A 21,207-nucleotide genomic window follows, 5' to 3' on the forward strand; every position below is an offset into this window, starting at 1 on the left:
GAACACGGAGCTGTGAGAAGGCGTGTGCTGGTTTTCACATCACACATAATCTCACATGAGGTCACTCAGCAGCAGTCTGGGCTGGATGAGGAGCACTTATGGCCATGCTTGGACCTGTTCCAAGCCATTCCACCTCCTCCTCCCCATTCCCTGCGTGGGCTCCATGGATACAGTATTCCCAGCTGCTGTGTGATATTGCAGAGTGCTGCCTAGTCTGTACCAGGTAGTTAAGTTTTGCTAAAAAATTAAATGAGACAGTATATGATTTATCATCCATTCTTTAAAGTAATTTAGAATCTTGGTCTTAATTTTCATAACACATTTATGAGTTCAACAACTTCTCTACTTGAAACCTTTCAAAACTGGCCTGTAAATACTTCCTCATGTAAAAATGTTTTTGAATATATTTGTGGACTTAGGAAATAGATTAATTTGTTTGTATTAGCCTGTACTGTGCTTATGAGAAAGGCAAAGTAGTCTGTATTGGTAGTATTTTCTTGAAAAGAAAAAATAGGAAAGTTAATTGCAGAAGATAGAGGGTGAATTCAGTGTAATTTTTTTTCGCTTTACCACTTATAGAAAGTGGCCTTTTCCCCTGAATTACAGGATTGATTTTGAAAAACATAAATGCAAGTTGTGTTTAACCCGTATTGGCATGTGTTGAGCGCTTGACGTTTATCTCAGCCTCATGCCTTTGATAGTCTTTTCCTGTGAGAATAATGATGCAGTTGCTTTTATGGACCAGTCCTGGTTCCCTTCTGATGATTTTTATATTGTGTATTTTTATGTTAGTAACTACTAACCAGTAACTACTAACTGGTGTATTTATACATCACTTCAGGTTTTGTTGGTTTTTTTTTCTTGATTTGGTGATCTTGGTTTGCACATGTGAAGCATTGTGGACACACAGACATTTTGTTGATTGAAGTTGAGTTGAAATAAACATCCTTAAAAATTGAATAGGTTTCTTCCTTCTTGCTCTTCTTAGGTAAGCTTACAGATTCCATTGCTCAGATAATATTATCTCAGCTAAAAATAGTAAAAAAATTTGGTTATGTTAAGATCCTTGTGGGAGTTATAGGGCTTGAATTACATAAACTGAAATAATTTCTGCCCTAATAATGTCTTCATAGGCACAAAAGCTTTTAAACATTTTTTTACTGGAACAGTTTCCTGTTTTTGTTAGAAAAGCTATAGAACATATTTTTATAGAAAATTTTCCCTTGATTTTAAAAGCCAAAAATGGTCATTGCCAAATGTAACACAATAAATACCACAGCCAAGTGCAGCAGATCTAAAATGATGGAAATTTTGTATTTCAGGACAAATTTTCTTTTCTACATGTAAGCAATATGTGTGCCTAGAATTTGCTAACTGGTTCTAGACTGTTTTTCTAGTAACAGTGAATCATGAAATTTGAGACTGCTTGTCTCTAGAAATCAGTGTAGAGTTTCCTGCTGGATATGATTTCCACCTTGAGCACTGCTGTTTGAGAATGCAGTCCTTTTGAACATGAACTTGGAAAGTGTTGAATTTCTTCTGCAGAAGAATGCCCAAGAGACAAGCTACCCTTTATTAATTTTCAAATAAATTTTTAATAATTAATGACTTTGAACTGAACTGCTCCAACAAGAGATAATCTCATGAGAAAAAAGTAGAGCTGAATTTAAAGAGTAAGATGAAACCTATGAGTTCAGTGGTTGGACTGATTAATGGATCAAGACTGTCTTGAACCTTTCAACTTAGACTGTGGCTGTAGTAACCGCTATAATTTTAGGAGGAGAAACCACTCAGAGATTAGAAATTACAGCTCCCTTCAGTTTTGGTTGACTACCTATTTGTTTAGGTTCTCCCTCTTTTTCCTAGATGGGCCCGACATTGTAATTTCCCCTTCCATTCACTTTCAGTAAAAACAAGAGAAAGAGAAACTTTTAAACAAATTGAGCATTTATTAAACACATGTAGTTAATTCAATGCATTAAGAAATGGAATGATTTTTATTAACAGTGTTACAAAATAGCAAGACTTCCTTAATATGCTGTTGCTTGAACTATACTTATGTAGTATAGTAGAGCATATGAGCCTTTGAGACTGTTGTAATTGCAACTGTGACAGTCAGGTGGTTCAATTACCAAAAAAATTCTGGAGAGAATTAGCCCAGAAGTTGTTGCTGGTCAGTGACAAATCAGTGCAGAATGCCAGTGGACACTGGGATGGCAGTGTGGAGTTAGACCTGTAGCACCAATGCTGTTCTAGTGAGCAGCAGAGGGATGGGAGCAGGAGCTGGAAGGAGTGAGTGTCGTGGTCATGGGACAGTCTGGGGATTGGTGAAATTATAGAAGAGTCAGGTTGTTGTCACTCCTAGTTTATCTTCAGCAACAGTTAAATTATCATTATGATTAGCACTCAGTATTCCTAAGCATGATGAATATCACTCTGATGAATTACTATTTTTATTTCAGAATTCTCACAGTATTTCTAATACTCTTTTCAGTATTTTCCACTAAATTGTATCTGATACAGATTAAATAATAGCTCTTTTATGTTTGGAGTAGTTTATTTTCATAGGAAAAAAATGCAAATAAATGGTCTTGGTTGAAATCTTCACCCAACCTTCATCCAACCTTCACTCCACCCAACCTTCACCTACTAAAGCTTCTAAAAGATAATTATCTCAAGGACTCTGCTGTGAGCCAGAAGGAAACTGGCATTGCAGGTAAAGCAGGAAACACAAACAAGGTGTGAGTTTTGAGGTGTGATCATAGCTAAAAGAGGATTTACTCACTCATTTAATGTTTCAAAATGGGTTACTCACGTAGGTGCTTGTGTTAAATAGCGATAGTTTTGTGGAGGGAATCCCCAGTGTAAAGTGAGGCCGGCTTCCACCCCCCAGGCGTGTCTGTACCATATCAGTGACTTCTGTTTGAAGTTCTTCTTTAGTCCCTCTTCCACACACACAGAAGAGCTTTTAGCATGTTACTCCCAACATGTGTTTTGAAAACAATAGTTAAGATGTAGTTTAAAATATGTTGTGTCACTTGGATGTGAGGGAGTGTTGCAAGATGCTGATTTTTCTTTTAATGTTCTGTTCTGCATCTTATCATCGGGACAACACAATTTGTAAAAATCTTGATGTCTTTTCAAGTGTCTCAGGTGGGTGGACAAGAGGCAAATATTTTCCCTTAATATTTAAACACACACGATGTTTGACTCAATCATTTCATTTAATAAAAGACCTGCAGTACACCTTGAGTGTAACAAACCAGATTAGCAATTAAGTGTTTGGTACATCTCCAGAGCAGCTCACCTAGTTGGTTTTGCCATGCAATTCATTAATCTGGGAAAGTGATTTTGCAGGGTCACTGTGAAGACATTGACTAGGATCCTGTTTTTTAGGGACTGGTTCAACCCTTGTGAAAAAGAAATTATTATTCTAAGGAATTTCCTATAAACTGAAGTGTGGACCAGAGGCCCAACTTGTGCTGCTTATATGAACCCGAGTTTTCAAATATTCTTTGAAAAATGCTGGACCCAGGAGTTGGTAGCATTCAGGTTATGTGTGCTTGTGTCTCAATAGATCCAGCAGAGGTTATCTTTGTCAAGGCAAGGCTTCAAACTGATGCTCACCTTTCTTTTAGCCAAGCAAAGGTCACCTCCACTTGAAATACACATTTTTCTTTTCATTCAATCTGCCTAATTTGTTGTCCAATGCCACAAGAAATCTGATCTAAAAAGCCTCATGTTTCCCTAATTGCTAACAAAGAATTTTACACGCTCACGCTTGCACATGCACGGTTTAAATATTGTGTGATGCCCTGTTTTGGCCTGCTGAAGTTCAAAAAAAAATATTAACATCTGTTTCATAAAGATTGGCTGAATTTGAAGTGTTTATTGGAAATATTTACTAATTGCTATTTCAGAATAGTGACCTTAGGGTTTGTGCTTTTTTTTTTCATTATAAAGAAATGAAGAATAAATTAATGACAGAATTACCAAAATTATTATCATATTGTTGCATTACATGAATCAAAAATACTCATTGCTGTGGCTTGAGATAGCTGAAGAGAGGATATAGTTAATGTAGTTTATCTAATTTTTTTAGATGAAGGATTAGATTTTTTAGATAATTTTAGATTTAAAAATTAATTATAAAATGATCCTTGCTGTTCCAAATATAATGGCTTATCATTTCTTTGGTATATTTTTTCGTGGTATTTTTTGTAGGTATGTATGGTATATTATGATCATTGATATCTTGTTAATTTTCAAGTTAACATGTTTTAATATGGAATAGGATATTTCTGAAAAGCCTACACCTGAGTCTGTCATCTATTGCAAGTCATATTCCTCTTAAATTTTCAGAGAAATACAGTATTTCATAAAGGCAATAGTTGTTTGGTTTGGTTTCATTTTTATTGTTGTTTGTTTATTTTTGGTTTTAATCTATTGGTTATGGTGTATGTCTCCTAGTCATTTAAGAATGGTTATTTGTTTTTGTGGATTAAGTGTCTCAGTAATAGAGAGGAGTTGAATCCAGAAAACTTGAGGTTTTTTGCACGCTCATATACGTAGACACGGACGTCAGATATGCTACATGAAAGCATCCACTCAGCTATTTAGAGGGTCAACTCATTAAAAAAAATGTATCCTGCTTTCATTGATAAATTATAAACTGAAGACAATACCTGTAATACATGCATACTTCCATAAATAATGTGTTGCATCTCAGTTTCATTGAAATTACTGACACGTGAACATAATTTATATTGAACATGTTTCCTCCAAAAAGATGTCATTAACTCTAATGTAATTAAACTAGGGGTTTTATCTACAGTTTGATTAAAGAAATAGAATTAGAAGGACATTGAGGAAAGTGTGGTAAACACAGTTACCTCTAATTCAATCTATATACCAGATGGATTTCAGGATGACAGACATTGTAGCATTTCTGGCTTTGCTATTTTATTGCTTTATAAATCCCTTCATTTTTAGTCTTATCCTAACTTTGCTGTCTCACTGTTCCTTGTGATCCTTTTGACTTAGGGTGCAGAATAGAAAACTGCGACTCCTGCTTCAGCAGAGACTTTTGTACCAAATGCAAAGCTGGCTTTTACTCACACCGAGGCCGCTGCTTTCGAGGATGCCCCGCTGGGTTTGCAGCCTTGGAAGAGCTTATGGAATGTGTGGGTGAGTCTTCTAGCACAGCACTGCTGCTGAAGGAGCTCTTTTCCAGGTGGCCATATTCAAATATGGCACTACGTTATGATGATGCTTAGTATTTCTTTTCAGAAAATACTCAGTAATGGGTTATTATTGATTTTTTTACTGATAATACTACTAAATTTTTCCAAACTTTAAAATCCTGCCTCGTTGGGAATGCCTCTTTGTTGTGCATCAGAAAATTCTGTCCTCTTAACTGTAAAATTACTGTGTACAAAGATTTGCAACTCCAAATTGTTTGAAGATTTACAACTCAGAATTTATAAGATTTCAGGACATGTGTCAGAACAAACTCTTTCTTTCAAAAGTATTGCTTGCATTTCATGATGGAAAGGGCTTGGAAATGTGAACTTCTGAAGTTTTCAAACCCAGATGACAACCAAATAGAATCTATATATTAGATATAGGAAAAAAAGTTAATCTCATTATTTTATGAGAGTTTTTCAATATTTGGAACTGTCATAACATATCAAACATACAGTTCGATATTCTGATTTTTTTGGTTGGGTTTGCTGGCTAAATAGATTCATGTATTGTAAGAGATTTTCATTTTGTTTCTAGCTTTTACCTGCTGATAGTAAAACTGTCAAGTGTTGCTTTCTAACAGTGTACAGTGTATTCTAATAGAAAATGATGGAAGAAAAACAAAAAAAAACCCAGAAGAATTGCTCACTTGTATTTTCTTTGCTTTATCAGAAGGCTGTGAAGTGGGTCAATGGAGTGAGTGGGGAACTTGCAGCAGAAATAACAAAACCTGTGGATTTAAGTGGGGCCTGGAAACGAGAACAAGACAAATTGTGAAGAAGCCAGCGAAAGACACAATACCATGTCCAACCATTGCAGAATCCAGACGGTGTAAAATGGCCTTGAGGCACTGTCCAGGAGGTAAGTGTAGCCCATGCCAGAAAAATCTTTATGAGCTGAAGGCCAAGTTCTGTCTCTGTTCTGTCAGCCAAGGCTGACAAGCAGCAGTACTACATCAGTCCTAGGCTGTATAGCAGGGAAATGCTCAGCATGGGAATAATCAGCCCTTCAGCAGACTGTGAAACTGATTTTCCTGGTGTGTACTGAGGGCTTTTCAAAGAGGTGCCTCATGGAAGAACCATAACAGGTTGCGGTTTGCGCTTCAGCATGGAAACGATGCTGATGGTGGAAGAACAACTTGGTCTGCACATGGCAGGAAAGATTATGATTCTAAACCTCTCTGCAGGTGGCACACAGTGTTGGTGTGATGGGTATTTAAATTAAAAGAAGTTAATTAAAGATGGCACTGTTAGCTGGAGCTATTAGCTGGAATATGTTATTTGTTTTGAATATTGTAGAGCGATAGCCAAACTGTCATAGATGTGATACAAGTAGAACAGTGATAAATATCAAGATTTTCAGCATGAAAGTGCCTATGGCAATTGCCCCAAGTAAATAAAATCAAATTTCTTGATCATGGTGTTGCTAGACTTAAGTAGTGATGCTGAGGTGAAAAAGGAAATTGAGTTTCAAATTTGGGCTTGGTAGACCCCAAACTGAAGACACATCACTGGTAGAGAGTTTTTGTTATCTTTTAAGTTGAAAAGTTTAACTTCTCAGTTATGTTTCTTGACCACTTAACCAAGTTTCAAAATTTGTAGGAGAGATGGGTGATCAGCAGATGATAAAGATGCCATTCTTTTTGGAATCACAGGGTTAAATAAAGAGTGGACTTCAAGAGATCTCCAGTCCAACCTCCTAGTGCTAGTTGGGTCACCTCTAAAATCAGATAAATAAAAAAAAGAAATAAAGGATTGAAAAATCCTGGGGAAAGCCATAACATGATAAATAAGATAAACCTGAAACAGTGTTAGAAAAGGTACTTAAATAGGTTGCTTTGTATTCTGGGATTGTTGAAGATGTCTATCTTGGCTTGGACATTCTGCCTACCAGTGTGTATGTAGGTTATGTGTAGAGTTTTATCTTATGGATATGGGTTAAATCTCTGAAAGCTTCATTTTTGTCTCTAGGACTGCAAGACAGTCTGGAAGAATATATAAAGCTGATTGTCTGGTATTCAGGTTGACAGTCTGTGATGTGCTTTGCTTCCCTGTCCCACTCCCTGTATTCACACACACGTGGATGCACACGTAGGGCATAGTCACAGTGGTACGGGGGTGCATCGTACAGCACAGTTCATCTGCAACCTAAATAAACTTCTCAAGGGCACTGAAGAATGGAACCTACAAAATGAACATCTCTATAGGAAAGAAGAAGAAAAGGTAAAAATGAAGGCTGATTTGGGCTGCTGTGGTGTGTGTGTCGTAGTATCTTTGAATGTTAGTCAGCTGCCTCTACATCAAGGTAGCTTCACCTGCTAGTGCTTGCAGCCTGCTGAGTGATCCAGTTACTTCTAACAGACCCTGAAGCCCAAATGGAGTCAGTAATCAGATCAACTGAGGAAATGTTTTAGTGCTGAAATAAAAAGAAAAAAAAGGGCCCACATCAAGTTCTACTAAATCTCCATCAGCGTTTTCTTTCTTTCTTTCCTCTAATTTGCCTTCAAATGCAGGCAGTGTAGCCTATAATGGAAAATCTGAAAAAATTGCAGATTTTTTTAAATTCAACATCATGTGGTACAGATTTAGTTATTTATGTATTCAGTGTGTATGAAGGGAGGTAATTTATGGATGCAGTATCCAGCTTCTATAAAAACTCCCAGCAAGTAGAAATGTGGGTTTAGTCTTGATAATTTTGTTAGGATACAAATTATTCAAAATTTTTTAAATAGTTTGAGAAGTGTGCTTAAGCGAACCATAATATTCAAGAATGCTGTAGCATGCTCTTGTGACTATGTCAATTTGGAGCTATCAAACATTCATACCTTTTTATGTCCTATTCTCTTTGTTTCAAATTTTCTTGTCTAGCAATTCCAATCACTGCCTAAAGATTTACATCTCAAATTTATCTTTTCAAAGGCACAGTGGCTTTCCTAAGAGTGAGGATATTTGTTGCCTAGTGTCCATATTGTCCCTGTATTAAGATCTCTGATCAAATCTTCACAATTTTTTTCACCACATATCAGGAAGGTTGTTGCTGCAAATGCAAATTTACTGTAGTAATTGTAGTACTCTTTCATAGGCTCCAGCAAATCCTAAAGATTACAATTCTCCTCTCCCACGGTGTGGAATTCCCTGCATCTGTTTTCAGAGATAAAAATAAATGTATACAAAACTGTAGGTTTGAACTCTCCACACGGAATACAGTGTTTCATACTGCTCTGTGCCATCATAGAAAACACCTCCCAGAGTATAAACTCCTTTCTCTCTCCCAAGAAACTCCTGGAGAGTGTTGGCGTTTTAAGTGCCCAGGGTAAGTTTTCCCCTGACCCAGTTATCCCTGCAGGTGAGGAAGCTGCAGAGGCTGCCTGATATACAACTCCTGCTTTGTAGTGTGTTTTAATTTATGCTATATCCAGGGCTGGGCTAAGACCCTGTTCCTTTATCATGTTTTAGTTAGCAGGTTGCCTCATTAGACACTCAAAATGTTTTATTGCCTATTTGATCACTGTGACATAGTGGGAGGCACAGACATGGGTTACAGGTTGTGGCTGCTAAGGAAGAGATTCTGTGTCTTTAAAAATGTGGTGTTTTTCCTAACGTTAGGAATTTTGTAAATGAACTCTTAAACTGAGGAAATAAGAGAAAAAAATCGCAAGGTTAGCACTTCTGGGAGACTGAAGAACTATAATCCCCTGTAAATGTCAGTTGAGAGGCTGTTAATAAATCCTTTCATCTTAATGTTCTCAGTACATAAACTCACAGAAATGTGGAGAATAAGTGTTGGATTATACAGCTAAAATGATTGAAGATTGTGATGGATTAAGCTGAGCACAGGAAGTAAGGATATTTTTGGTAGAATAGGGTCAAATAAAGTGCTTTTGTCATGTACTTTCTACTTTTGCATATTTTGAAGTTACTATTTATGGTCCACACTACAGAGAAACCTCCAAAACAGATTTTTATGTATTTTCAGTTGGAGAGTTAAATTCTGTTTTCCTAGTAACTATTTCAGTTCCATATTTTTAGGGTGCTACCCAGATGGCCATATGGCTGTGGTACAGCTCCAGTTTGGATGAATTATTTATTTCCCAGTACCTACAGAATTGTAGAGATACAAGCTGGAATACAAGTGAATGATGATTTACCTTCTTTTCTACTGAAGCCAGCAGCATAAGAATAACATTGATTTCATATTTGTTACTTAGAGATATTTTCTTAGTGTCAGTAGTTATGGATTAAACTGTTATTACTGTGTGGAAATGCCACATTTGTGTATCTGTTAATGTTATGTAAGTTACTCTGTGGCTTGACTGTAATACAAATTCTACTTTGAGAGGTTAGACTTAGACAAAGGAGACTTGGATTGTTCAGGCCACCTTCTATCCATGCTGGTCTCTCTCTGATAGGAGTTTTCTCCTCTTTAGTTCAAAAATAGAGAAAACCAGAATTTTTAAAAAGCCAATGGGGAAATCAGCAGTCAGAAATGTACAAAACACTGATAAATCTTCATGTTTTCCCATATTTTTACTATAAATATTTTATTTGTACCTCTTAATCGTTCATTCCTCATGTTTACCTCATTAATTGCTCCTCTTTTGTTTGTACACTCCAGGAATCTGCAGGTTGATTTAATTTTTCATATTAGGTGTTACATAAGCAAGCAAAGCAGCTCTTTGCTATTTTAGTGCTCATCAGACTGCAGTTCTTCAAGCTGTCTGAAACTTGAATATTACTCTATGCCAAACTAATACTTCTGCAAGTGCACATTGCTGGCCTGTGTCCAGCCTCCCATCCACCAGCCCACCCAGTCCTCCTAGCTCACCAAGGCCTTCTGTCTTCCAGGCTCAACAAACCCCATTCCTTCCGTCTCTTTTCTCAGGGTAAACACTTCAGCTCCCGACCGTGTTGGTGATGCTGTGCCAAACTCTATCAATATTTTTCTTTTCTTGAACTGGGGTACCCAAAGCTGCATGTGGTATTCTAGATATGATCTGATGAATATCAAATGAAGGGAGATGATCCCTTCCCTCATTCTGCTGTCATGCTGTGTTAACAGGTCAGCAGATTGAAGGAAGTGGTCGCTGCTACGGCACAAAGTTGGCTCACATTTAGCTCACGTTTCATCAGGACCTTCCCAGAAGAGCTGTTCCCCAGACAGTCCATATCTAGACCATATTTTTTTAGGGAGTACTTCCTTCCTACATGCAGGACTTTGCAGTTTGTTGAATTTCATGAGGCTCCTTTCCACTACAATGAATTTTTTCCTCATAAGTGTGAAATAAAAACCAGTCAAAATAAATATAACACCAGAACTCAGTGAGTGATCTTTGTGATCAGGCAGTTGGTCACATTCTTTTGACCTTTTTGATACATCTACATTGTGGTACCAAATGCTGAAAAGTTTGTAAGCTGGGGCTCTTTTGTGACCTTAGTTTATACATTGCACTTGTAGTCTGTCTCAGTGCCAAATACCTACAAAGACCATCTGCCCTTTGAGTCAAGGCTAGGGCATTCCCTAGGTGGGTCTCAGGAAACATAACCACCACATTTTCTGTCTCCTATTGGATGTGCTATGTTGCCACAAGAACAGATAGCTTAAGTGGCAAAGGCTGATCCAGGACAGCAGGAACTGTTGTCTCCTCCACGAGGACTGTCAAGCACTTGGCTGGATTGGTCCAGTGGACTGTGTGGGCACCATCCTTGGAAGCTTCTAAGACCTGACGTCACAAACTCTTGAACAACCTAGTCTGAATGGTCATAATCCTACTGAGAGTGTTGGACTGGGGATCTCAGTCCTACTGATGTTTGGACTGGGGACCAGTCTCAGTGATTTTGTCTGAATGGCAGAACCTGCTGTGGGTATATGCTGAAAGAACACTGTTCTTCCTTTTTGGGCTTTGCAAAATTTCTGATGACTTCTGCTCTGAATTAGAGAACAGCTGGAATGACTGGTTGTAGGGAATAGGAGCAAGCCAGATCTTGGCTGTGGTTGCTATAGTGCTGAAATATCATCATTTGGCCTATTTTATTCTTTAGTTTTATGCAAAATATGTGTCATGTTTTGAATATAATGCTAACCATTGTTTCATGCATTTCCAAGTTTATCTTTAACTGGGATAAAAGCTTAGTTCAAAGTGCTGATTTCTTGATTTATTTGTTTTTATTTGACCTGGTCATTTAGTTGTCTTTGTCTGAATGCTACACACTTCTAAATTAAAATCATGCATAGGATCTAAAGGATCCTTAGTACAATGTACCTCTACTTGAAGTTAATGAACTGTGGCTGTCTAAGAAAACATCGAAAGACCAGCAGAACTATAGAAATGCAGCTGTAAAACTGTATTTTGGAGTTGCTGTGACTTCACATCTTAAAGAAAAGTCTGATTTTTTTGACTTTTTTTTTTTAAATGAGGATTTCATTCCATTGCTAGTTAAGTTGTGACTTAAATGTATGTGTCAAGTTAGATATAAAAGAAAATTATCCTGCTTAGAAAAGATTATCTTATAGGTTGAGGCATGATCTGACCAGAGATGGTAGCAACCGGAAACCATTGTGGTGTAGGGAAAGATGACAAGATTTACAAACAGATTGTATTACTTTGTTAGTGTTGCATGGTTCTTTAAGACATTGGAATATTATTTATCACTGTAAGACTAAAACTAGGATTTACAAGATTTATCTGTATTTTAAAGAAGACTGTAGACATAGAATATGCAACAATTATACTGTCAATGCCTAGTGCAGCTCTCTGTTAATTTTGCAGTTGCATTGGACCAAATCTGCCTTTGTTTGCACTCACCAGACAGGTAGAAGCTGCATTAAGTGTAGCTCCACTGAGTGCTGGCTCTGCCAGAATCCTGGTGTCACCAGGCAGGTTTTCTTCCTTGATGTGTTTTCTGCATGCCACTCTGGCCAAGAAGACTCCTCCTTAGCTTGTCTGAAAACATTACCCGTCATTTTTGTTTACAAATCATGACTCAAAGCTTTTGAAGGAGAGAAGGAAAACCTGCCTCAGCATTAGTTTACAAGGAGTAAACTCCACTAAAAACACTTAATTGCACAGTGTGGGGTGGGAAAGCAATCATAATGAGGAAATATTTCTGTGAGTATTTCAGTTGATGGCCATTCTGCACATTTTGTGAAGAACCTAGTAAGTGAGAGCAAGAAAGGATAAAATAGTAGTCTGGTGTATTTTGGAGACTTTCCAGGAAACAAGAACTGTTTTACAGTGTAGCTTAACCCTCAGAGCCTGGCGTGCTTGTTAGTACATTTGTTCAGGAAACAGGCCTTTGTCAGCTGCAGATTCTGGATTGTCTGGATTGTCAACATCTACTACTAGAGAATGTTGTGCTGCAAATATTAAAATGTGGGTCTTTTTTTACCCTTTCTGATCACGTTCAGAACAGACTGCAGCCAGTAAAAACTAATTGTAAAGGAAATCTAGACCCTGAAGAGAATGAAACACATATAACTTCTCATTTAGTGGGAGTGCCTGCAACTAGACTATGTATTTTAATAAAGGTACATAGGCAGGAACCATACTTATATCATCAATAGTCAATTAAGTTTGTACCAGCTTTTAAGAAGAGCAGAAATGTTTTCATCTCTGTTTGGTAACAATAAAAAACATGAAAATCAAATCATAAGTAGTTTCAGGTTGGAAAGGAACACAGAAGGTCATCTAGTCCAACCTCCTGCTTAAATCAGGTCAATTGTGAGAAAACCAGGATTAGCCATTACTCTCATAATCCTCAGACATGTCTCCCTTTTTTGGTCTTAGTTCTATCCTTTCTTCATATGCTTATTTCAGAGATGATGGTTTACAAATTGTTGTTTTTATTTATTTCAAATTGGAAAATACAGAAATGCACAGCAAATTTGTAGTTATATTTTCATGACATTTGCATTGATTGGCAGTTAGATAAAATGCATGCATGTGCCTGTATTGGAGCACTTCTATACCTGATGCTTCTTAGATTTGCAGGTAAAATTAGGCAATGTACCTCTTAGGTGATAGCATACTATACAGTAACTCAAGTGAAACAAGAAATTCTGATTTTTCTGCATTAAAGTATTGTGTTTCATGTAATCTTTTTTCTTAAAAACAAAAAATTACAAGGGTATTTTTTGTGCATTTTGGGGGAGCTGAGAGAGCAAATAACTGTTATCTGCATGCATTTGTTTCATATTCATTAAAATGAGTTCAAGTATAAATTTACTGTGACTTTTAAACAATTACTGTTAACAATTCTTTTATATTGTTGGGAGCAATCCGTTCCTTAATTATTTTCCAAAGAGAAAATGCAATCCAATTGGACTCGTATTTGAAAAGTAGTTAGAAATAGTTTTTAAAAGCCACATGAACTCAAACGTCAGTTTGAGTAGTAGTCGTGTTCAATTCTGAAACCAAGTACTGTCCATCAAGGACCAACAGGCAGATTTTGCAGGAATGCCTCCTCTTTGCTGCTACTGGGTTACATCACACTGCTTGAAGGTTGAGGTGGCTTTTAAAGCTCTGTGAACAAGATATAGCTGTTGACTGATCCTCCTCCTTTTTCTGTGTGTGTGGAATCAGGTCAGTTTAAGTAAGCAGTTAAACAATTAAGTGTTCTGAAAAAATATCAACTCTTATTGAAGATAACCCTTCTGAGATTTAGGTCATTTAGGTAACTGTTCAGTGTCTGGGTTTGTATTTTTCCTTGAAAATGGGATGGTGGTTCTTGCATGGGAGTTGAGGCAGCTTATTACTATGTCACTGCTCCTACCAAATTTTTTTTGCTGTTTTTGTCTGGATAAATATTACTGTGGGTTACAATTACAATCCTTAAAATCTGTGGGTTTGTGTGAATGTGGTGCATTATTATGCATTACTTATATTGAAACCTGTAACTTAGCTTTGATAGACGTAACTAACCTAAACTTCCTTGGGGTGCTGTTGTAGTGAAGTGTGATTTTGGTTTGCTTTTTTAACTGGTGGATTATGTTTTAAAGCTTTTGGGGAACTTCAGTCTCCTTGAATGAAGCAGAATTTAAAAATGCACAGACTAGAAATTAAATCTGTCTAAAGTGACCTGTAGAGGGTACCTTTCATGACATTAGCAAAACACTTTTGTAGAAAAGCATTGTTGCAATTTGATATCTGTTTTAGTTTTCCTCTTCAGTACCACTGCCCAAAGCATATCTTGTAACAGGCTATCCATCTCGAGCATAAAGTTTTAATCTACGTACTTTATCAGGATGATTCAGCCTGTGGAAATTTATGTATTGTTTTATCATATTGGCAGGGTACATTCTCCACTTATTTTTAAAGGCTTTCGAGGGAATTACTGGCAGTGCAGAAAAGCCAACTCAAGTGCATTTTCCCCTTCCTTCTGAATATAAATTATCCTTCAATCCTCCTTTTTAATTAAAGAAATAGGAATTACTTCCTTGGGAAAACATTAACATAGTTTCCCCAGTCATTAAAAGGTAATATGCACAATTTATTTATTTATTGCCATTATTATATCTTAGACCTGATAAGTACTTTTAACATGTGTGTTTCTTTAAGTATACCACATTTCAGAAGTAGCATGAGTATTGAGTGATGCAGTGTCTCCTATGGGAGTTTTCTGTTTTTAATGAATAACTGAGTGCACCAGAGTGTAAATCCTCATAAATGACCAGAGTATGAATTAGAATGGTCCCATGGCAATTATACAATTCAAAGTTGTTTAAAAATACTGAAGGAGAGCCAGCTGCTAATCCACATGGAAATACAAATACTGAAAAGAGCTGTGGCCGATCCAAGTGCACAGATTGAATTTGTCCATAAAAGGTACTTGATGGATTTTATTGTGCATACCCTGGTGAAGTAACTCCTGTTGGTTTTTGTCTCGTGCTCATTCTGAAACCACAATCCACTTGTAGGAGGAAAACCCATATACATACTAATTTCTAATTCTTGACCAAAGAGCTATTTCTGTACATTGTGGTGTCAGCCATTTCAGCCACAGCAGAGAAAGCAGCAAAGGCTCACCTGCCTGAGTTTATATGATCCCTCCCTTGGGATCAATCAGTTAGGCACAGTTCTGTTCTATCTCCTCTGCCAAACCACAAGTCTGGGTATGGCAGGTCTGGAGAGCCATCTGCCTCAGGTGTGGCATGACTAGAGAGCAATCAGCCTCTCTCAGTTTTTAAAGGTTCAATAAGGCTTTCTTTGCACAGAAGTTTCTTCATAAGTAATAAACCCATTAGGCTATACAGGTAGTATTTGTATTCACAGCATTGGTAAAAGGGCCACATCCTGACTGTTCCGTGCTTTCCTCAGGCACAAAGGTAAAGCTGACAGGTCTGTATTCTCAGGGTTCTGCCTCCTGCATTTTTTAAAAGTGAGTATAGTGTTTCCCTTTTTTCAGTCACCTGGTATTTCACCTGATTGCCATGATTTTTCAGACATCATGGAGAGGGACTTGGCAACTCCACCAGCGAATTCCCTCAGGACTCTGGGATGCATCTCATCAGCCCCCATGGGCTTATGTACATTTAGGTTCTTGGGGCAGTCATAAACCTGATCTTCTCTTACAGTAGGATGGATTTTGCTCTCCCCATCTTCAAGTCCATTCACTCAAGTGATGTGGGAAGAGACATTGCTGGTGAAGACTGAGGCAAAAAAGTTGTTGAGTACCTCAGTGTTCTCCTCATCTGTTGTTACAAGTTTTGTCAGTTTTGCTCATTGGGGGTACACTTTCTTTGACCTTCCTTTTCTGGCTGACGCACCTGTAGAAGCCCTTCCCGTTATTCTTTGTGTCCCTTGCCAAGTTTAAGTGCAGCTGTACCTTGACCACCCTGACTCCATCTCCACACAACCAGGCAGAGTGCCTATATCCTTCCTAGAATACCTGGCCCTGCTTCCACTGCCTGTGTATTTCCTTCTTGCCCTTTAGTTTGACCAGTAGGTCTTGACTCAGTCATGCCAGTCTCCTGCCTTTCTTTCCTGATTTCTTACACCTGGGAATCGTGAGCTCTTGTACTCTATGAAAAGCATCCTTAAAGTTCTACCAGTTCTGTTCTACTCCCTTGTCCCTGAGGGCAGTTTCCTGGGGGGAAACTAGGGGTTTCTATTGACTAATAGAAATCAGACCAGGGGGTCCTATTGACCAATTCCTTGACTAGCTGGAATTTTACTTTCCTAAAATTCAGGGTCCCAGCTTTTCTCTTTGCCTGACACAGGACTTTGCCTCAGGACTACAAACTCCACCAGTGCGTGATCACAGCAGCCCAGGTTTCCTCCAATCTTGGTGTCACTGATGTCAATGATCATTTGTGTTAGTGACCATCAGGTGCAGAGCTCCTTGTCCAGTACCAATGCAAATTATCTAAGTATAGATCATCCTCTCACTTGCAGCAGGCCAGCAGTGTACACAAGATAATGGCAGCTGCTTGACTGTTAGGATAGAAACTCATTTCACTGCTGTAATTGTGATTGTGATGTCTCATCTCTAGCCTTCATTATAGCTGTGTTATTCTGGAGAATTATTTCAAATGCTCTGTGGCCTGCTTGCTTGACAGCTTGTGGCAACCTAAGGTAGCCTAAGAGAGGAGCCTCACAGCTTCCGGCTAAATTCAGCAGAAGTTGTTTCTTCTTATCCCACAGCCAGAAGTGCAAATGTGGAGGGCAAATAATCCAGGAAAAGAGAGAGGAAAGAATCTGAGAAATAGAGTGAATGCTTCTTCTTCTTCATTGGTTTTTTAGACAGAAAAAGGTCATGAAGGTACAGACGTATGGTTCCTAATTAATGGCTTTGTTAGCCAATGGGAGAAGGTAAAGCCTATTCACACATGCTGATTCACTGAATGGTTTCCCATGCCTTTTAAAATCAGACAAGGAGTGTACAATTCTACAGTGAGGTGTAGTTCAGAGACTCCTAAGCCAATGCTGCATAAAGTAGCTCAAGAAATGGAGAGTTTAAAAGTGTCAGCATAATGCTGTGCAGGAGTTAATGGTCCCTGCTGGGACACACGATTTATTGGATCTGGCATGGTGCTGTGCAGATACAATGTTTTCAGGTCATGAGGTTCTGTGTTTGGGATGAAGAACTGTGATTTGCTCTATGGGTGCATAGATCAAGAATGCTAACTTGAGGGACTCGTTCTCTTGTGGGATTTATTCCTGTCTAATTGTTACAGAGACTCACAATAACTCTGGAAGGGCTCAATGCATAAATGCAGCAGCTTCCATACTCTGCTGCAGTCCAGATTTAATTTAATTAACTTGCAGCAGACGGCTAGGGGAGTGAAGGAGGAGTGCCAAGAGGGAATATGTGAAGGAACAATCTCCCCAGCTTCTCTCACTTGTGTGGCCACCAGTGCTAGAACTAGGCTGGAGTCAGCTGCAGTGATTTTCAAGGCTGTGCAGTGCAAGTCCCTCACAGAAAGCTTCTAGATACATCTGCATCTTCACCTCTCGTGCGCATCAGAAGAAGGGCAATAGAAGAAAGGGGATGGAAGAACAAATCTGCTACTCTTTTTTTTTTAATTGTTGATTGGTTTTGCCTTGTTGTTTTTGTTGTCGTTGTTGTCTTTTTAAAGCTTTCTGAGATAATTTGAGATAATTTTATTTCAGATTGGAAAATTTGGGCACCAGTGATTCTTGTAATACATTTTGCTTTACACCTCAGAGGTGAATGCAAAGAACTTCCTCTTGAACCCTTTGAATTCCTGATTCATTTTGAAGAACTGCAGAGAGTGTTTGGTAAAGGAGTGGAAACCTGAGCATAGGAAAAGAGTGAGAGAGAGCAAGAATTGCTCATGATGAACAGGGCATCCCCACTCTGCATTGATGTTACATTATTGTACCCATTAAAAATGAGTAGGTTTAAATAATTTTCTGAGCACAGTCTTAAGAATAAATTAGCCTCAAATGAGTAGTAACATGTAAAGAGCAATGCAATACCAGAGATATCTCAGTATTTTCCCTGTGTCAGTATAGCATTCTGCCAAATGATCAAACACAGAAGCAGTATTAATTATGATAGATACAATGCAGAGCCTCTTTATGCAATAAATCCTCTATCTTAAACATGTTTATTTTGTGTGTCTAAACTAGCGCTGTTTAGATTTTGAAGGGGCCCCAAAAGTCTGTTTTAAAATGTCCTCCACTGTATCTTACATCATCTTTGCCATTTAATGTGTTTCTTTATAGTTCTTTAGTTTGTGTTTCTTTACAAAGTGTGAATCAGGTAGAAGGCCATTTGGGTTCAAATGAGGTTAAGTTTATACAGCCTTACACAACACCTTCAAGTCTGACACTTCAGTCATATGTTGTGTACATCTATTTACTGTGTAGAAATATTGCAGACACAATAGCAAATTTTTTGATCATGTTTTAAGAATATGCTACTTACACAACTGTATTAGCTTGGCTGTTCATATATTTGTCTATTTTAAGCCTTTCATTGGTTTCCTGTGGGGATTCCTTGGTGTTCTTAGCTTAGTTCTTAGTCATACACGTAAGTGATGACTTCGAACCTGGTACCAAATCAGAGGTATCCAGCTGCAAGAAGCAGCAGCAGTAGGACACCAAGCAGGTGCTTTACATCATGGCAGATTTCTTAGAAACTTTAGGAAGTTCAAGCAAGGAGCATGACTTGCAACTCCAACATAGCTGTTTGAGCTATCATGGAACATAAAGATCACAGGGATTTCCAATGGTTTCAGTATCCCATGTTAACCCCATGGCACCTGTTAGAATAGCTCCTGATGAAAATGGCAGCCAGCTCTTAAATTATGAAACTCTGCTTCTCTGTCAGATACAAATGTGAACATTTTGAATGGGTTGCCAACTGTATTTATACAAAAGGTTCAGCACAGTAGAAAGAGTACTGTAAAAACTGTCAAACTCTTTTAATTCATTGCCTTTAATGTTGCACAATGAAACCTTAGCTGTTGACTAGAGGCAAGTGCCAAGCAGCTTTGATCACATCTAGCAGAGCTGCCCTGAAGCTAGATTGCATCTATAATACTATAGTATCTTCAATACTGATGAAATGGCTACATTTATCTACTACTTGACATGGAAAATGTTTAAAGGGTTTCTAAAACAAAGCTAGTTATAAACTACCAAAAAGATGGTTAAATTCTGGCTTTTAATTTTTGTTCTGAATTTATGGACCAGATTATTTTGTTACCTCCTCCTTTACCATCTGTTCCTTATAACATCTAAACAAGATGAAAAAAAATTCTGTTAGGGTTTGCAGAGAAAAACCACAATTTAGTCAAATATAGAGGATAATATTAAGCATTGCAAAACACTGTGCAGAGGATATGCCCTAAAAATCAGTTTGCAACACTGCCATATAGCCCTAAGAGTGATATATGAGTAGGACTCTGAGTGTACTTACAACAGGAAAAAAGACTTTGTATTTGATAACTGATGGCTGAAGAAATTTCTGGGCCATAAAAACTTGACAGATGAAGAATATCTAGTGAGCAAGTCCTTTGTCAGGCTTCAGGTCATTGCTCTGATTAGGCAACTGGAATAACTGGTGGGAGGTTTCTAGCTAAAAGAAAGTACTGTGGCAAAATGAGGGGAGGTGAGTCTAAAGAAAAAGGAAGTTGTTTCAAGATCATTACTGATTTTGTCAGTGTGATAATACAAATTACTGACATTCTGATGTGAGGTCAGAATCAGTTTTTCATAGTCACTGAAGGTGGTTCTATATATGTTCTCTGTGGGAAGAATAGATGCTATCAGCTGTAGTTCCCAGCACTTAGCACATGATTATTCTGCCACCAGACTTTGCTAATTGTGTGTGCAATCCAGTGCCAGCTTGAACGTAGGCTGCAGTAATTCCTCTTTGAGGGCAGGGGAAGCCAGTGGATCATGAGCCCTAGACATAAAAATGGAAAAATCCTGGGAGATAAAGTTCATTTTTTCCTGCAGCTGTGGCAAAGAAAAAGTGAAGAAGATTTATGATTTCTGCAGAACTCAGAGATGACTCAAAAAACAGCACAGTATTTTGAGAGAAATTTTATAACATGCTGAACAGTTCTTTCAACTGGAGTTTTTAAATTAAATAAGTAATTGTTCTTCAAATTTCAAGCTCTAAAACAAAAGTTGATTCATACGTCTTTTCCAGAATAATGGTTTTCTTGGGGTGGAGTATGTTGTGAAATATTAATATTTTACTTTTCTCCTAGTTTTCTTCCAAACATCTGAATTATTTTTTCAGAGAGATAAAAGAAATTCAATTTCTTTGGAGGGGAACTTTCTCCCCCTTTTATTACAGTGTCATACGTTTACAGTATCTCAAACTGTGACTCAAGTTTATAAAGCATTCACCTCCTAGTTCTATCAGTGAGATGCTTATCTGGAATAGATTGGTGGTGTTTTATAGATGAGTTGTTTTTGGCATTGATGAGCATAAACTTCTTGATGATTATTTCCAAAAATCAGAAGTACCGTCAAAGCCAGCGAAGTTTGATTGCTTGGTTGGTTTAAATGAGGAGCAAATCTATTTTGTAATTACTACTAGTTCCATGAAGTAATGGGATCTGAGAACTTAAAAGTGAATGTAAAATAGGGGCCAAAATATAACTAAAGTCCTTCTCACTTCACTGAGCAATTTTAGAACATCTCTAAAATTTAGAGAATTTTTCTAGAACATCTCTAATTGTCCTAAAAGAAATAATTTTAAAAAACCCCAAAGTGATACACTTTCCTCAACTGGGAATAGAATAGGAGTTTAAATAGCATTGCTGGACTTTGAGTTACAACTGTCTGCATCAGTGAGTGCACTTCAAAGCTGGGAGCAACATGTTTCAAAACAACCACTTAACAATGATTATTCTTTTTTAGACAGTTGTTCAAGTTGTTCAGCATCTCTGTATCATCCTTCAGGGTTATTAAAGAAGGGTGTGGATCTATTGATAGGAGTTCAATTTTTTTATGTGAACCAAAAATTCATCTAGTTGAACAAT

General features: G+C 37.7%; 1 protein-coding gene across 3 annotated transcripts in view; it reads left to right on the top strand.

Annotated features, from left to right (window-relative positions):
• Positions 1 to 21,207, top strand: part of RSPO2 (R-spondin 2) — a 105,658-nt gene that overhangs the window by 58,988 nt on the left and 25,463 nt on the right. Inside the window, exons 3-5 of one of the 3 annotated variants that reach the window (XM_063425147.1) lie at positions 5,044 to 5,187; positions 5,917 to 6,105; positions 7,215 to 7,818. In XM_063425147.1, coding sequence (XP_063281217.1) covers positions 5,044 to 5,187; positions 5,917 to 6,105; positions 7,215 to 7,270 — 389 coding nt within the window. In that variant the 3' untranslated portion in view covers positions 7,271 to 7,818. Of the gene's footprint in view, positions 1 to 5,043; positions 5,188 to 5,916; positions 6,106 to 7,214; positions 7,819 to 21,207 lie in introns of those variants that run through there. The other 2 variants (XM_063425067.1, XM_063425003.1) reach the window with 2 other exon arrangements.

The sequence above is a fragment of the Prinia subflava genome, chromosome 1, assembly GCF_021018805.1.
Source record: "Prinia subflava isolate CZ2003 ecotype Zambia chromosome 1, Cam_Psub_1.2, whole genome shotgun sequence".
Classification (NCBI taxonomy): domain Eukaryota; kingdom Metazoa; phylum Chordata; class Aves; order Passeriformes; family Cisticolidae; genus Prinia; species Prinia subflava.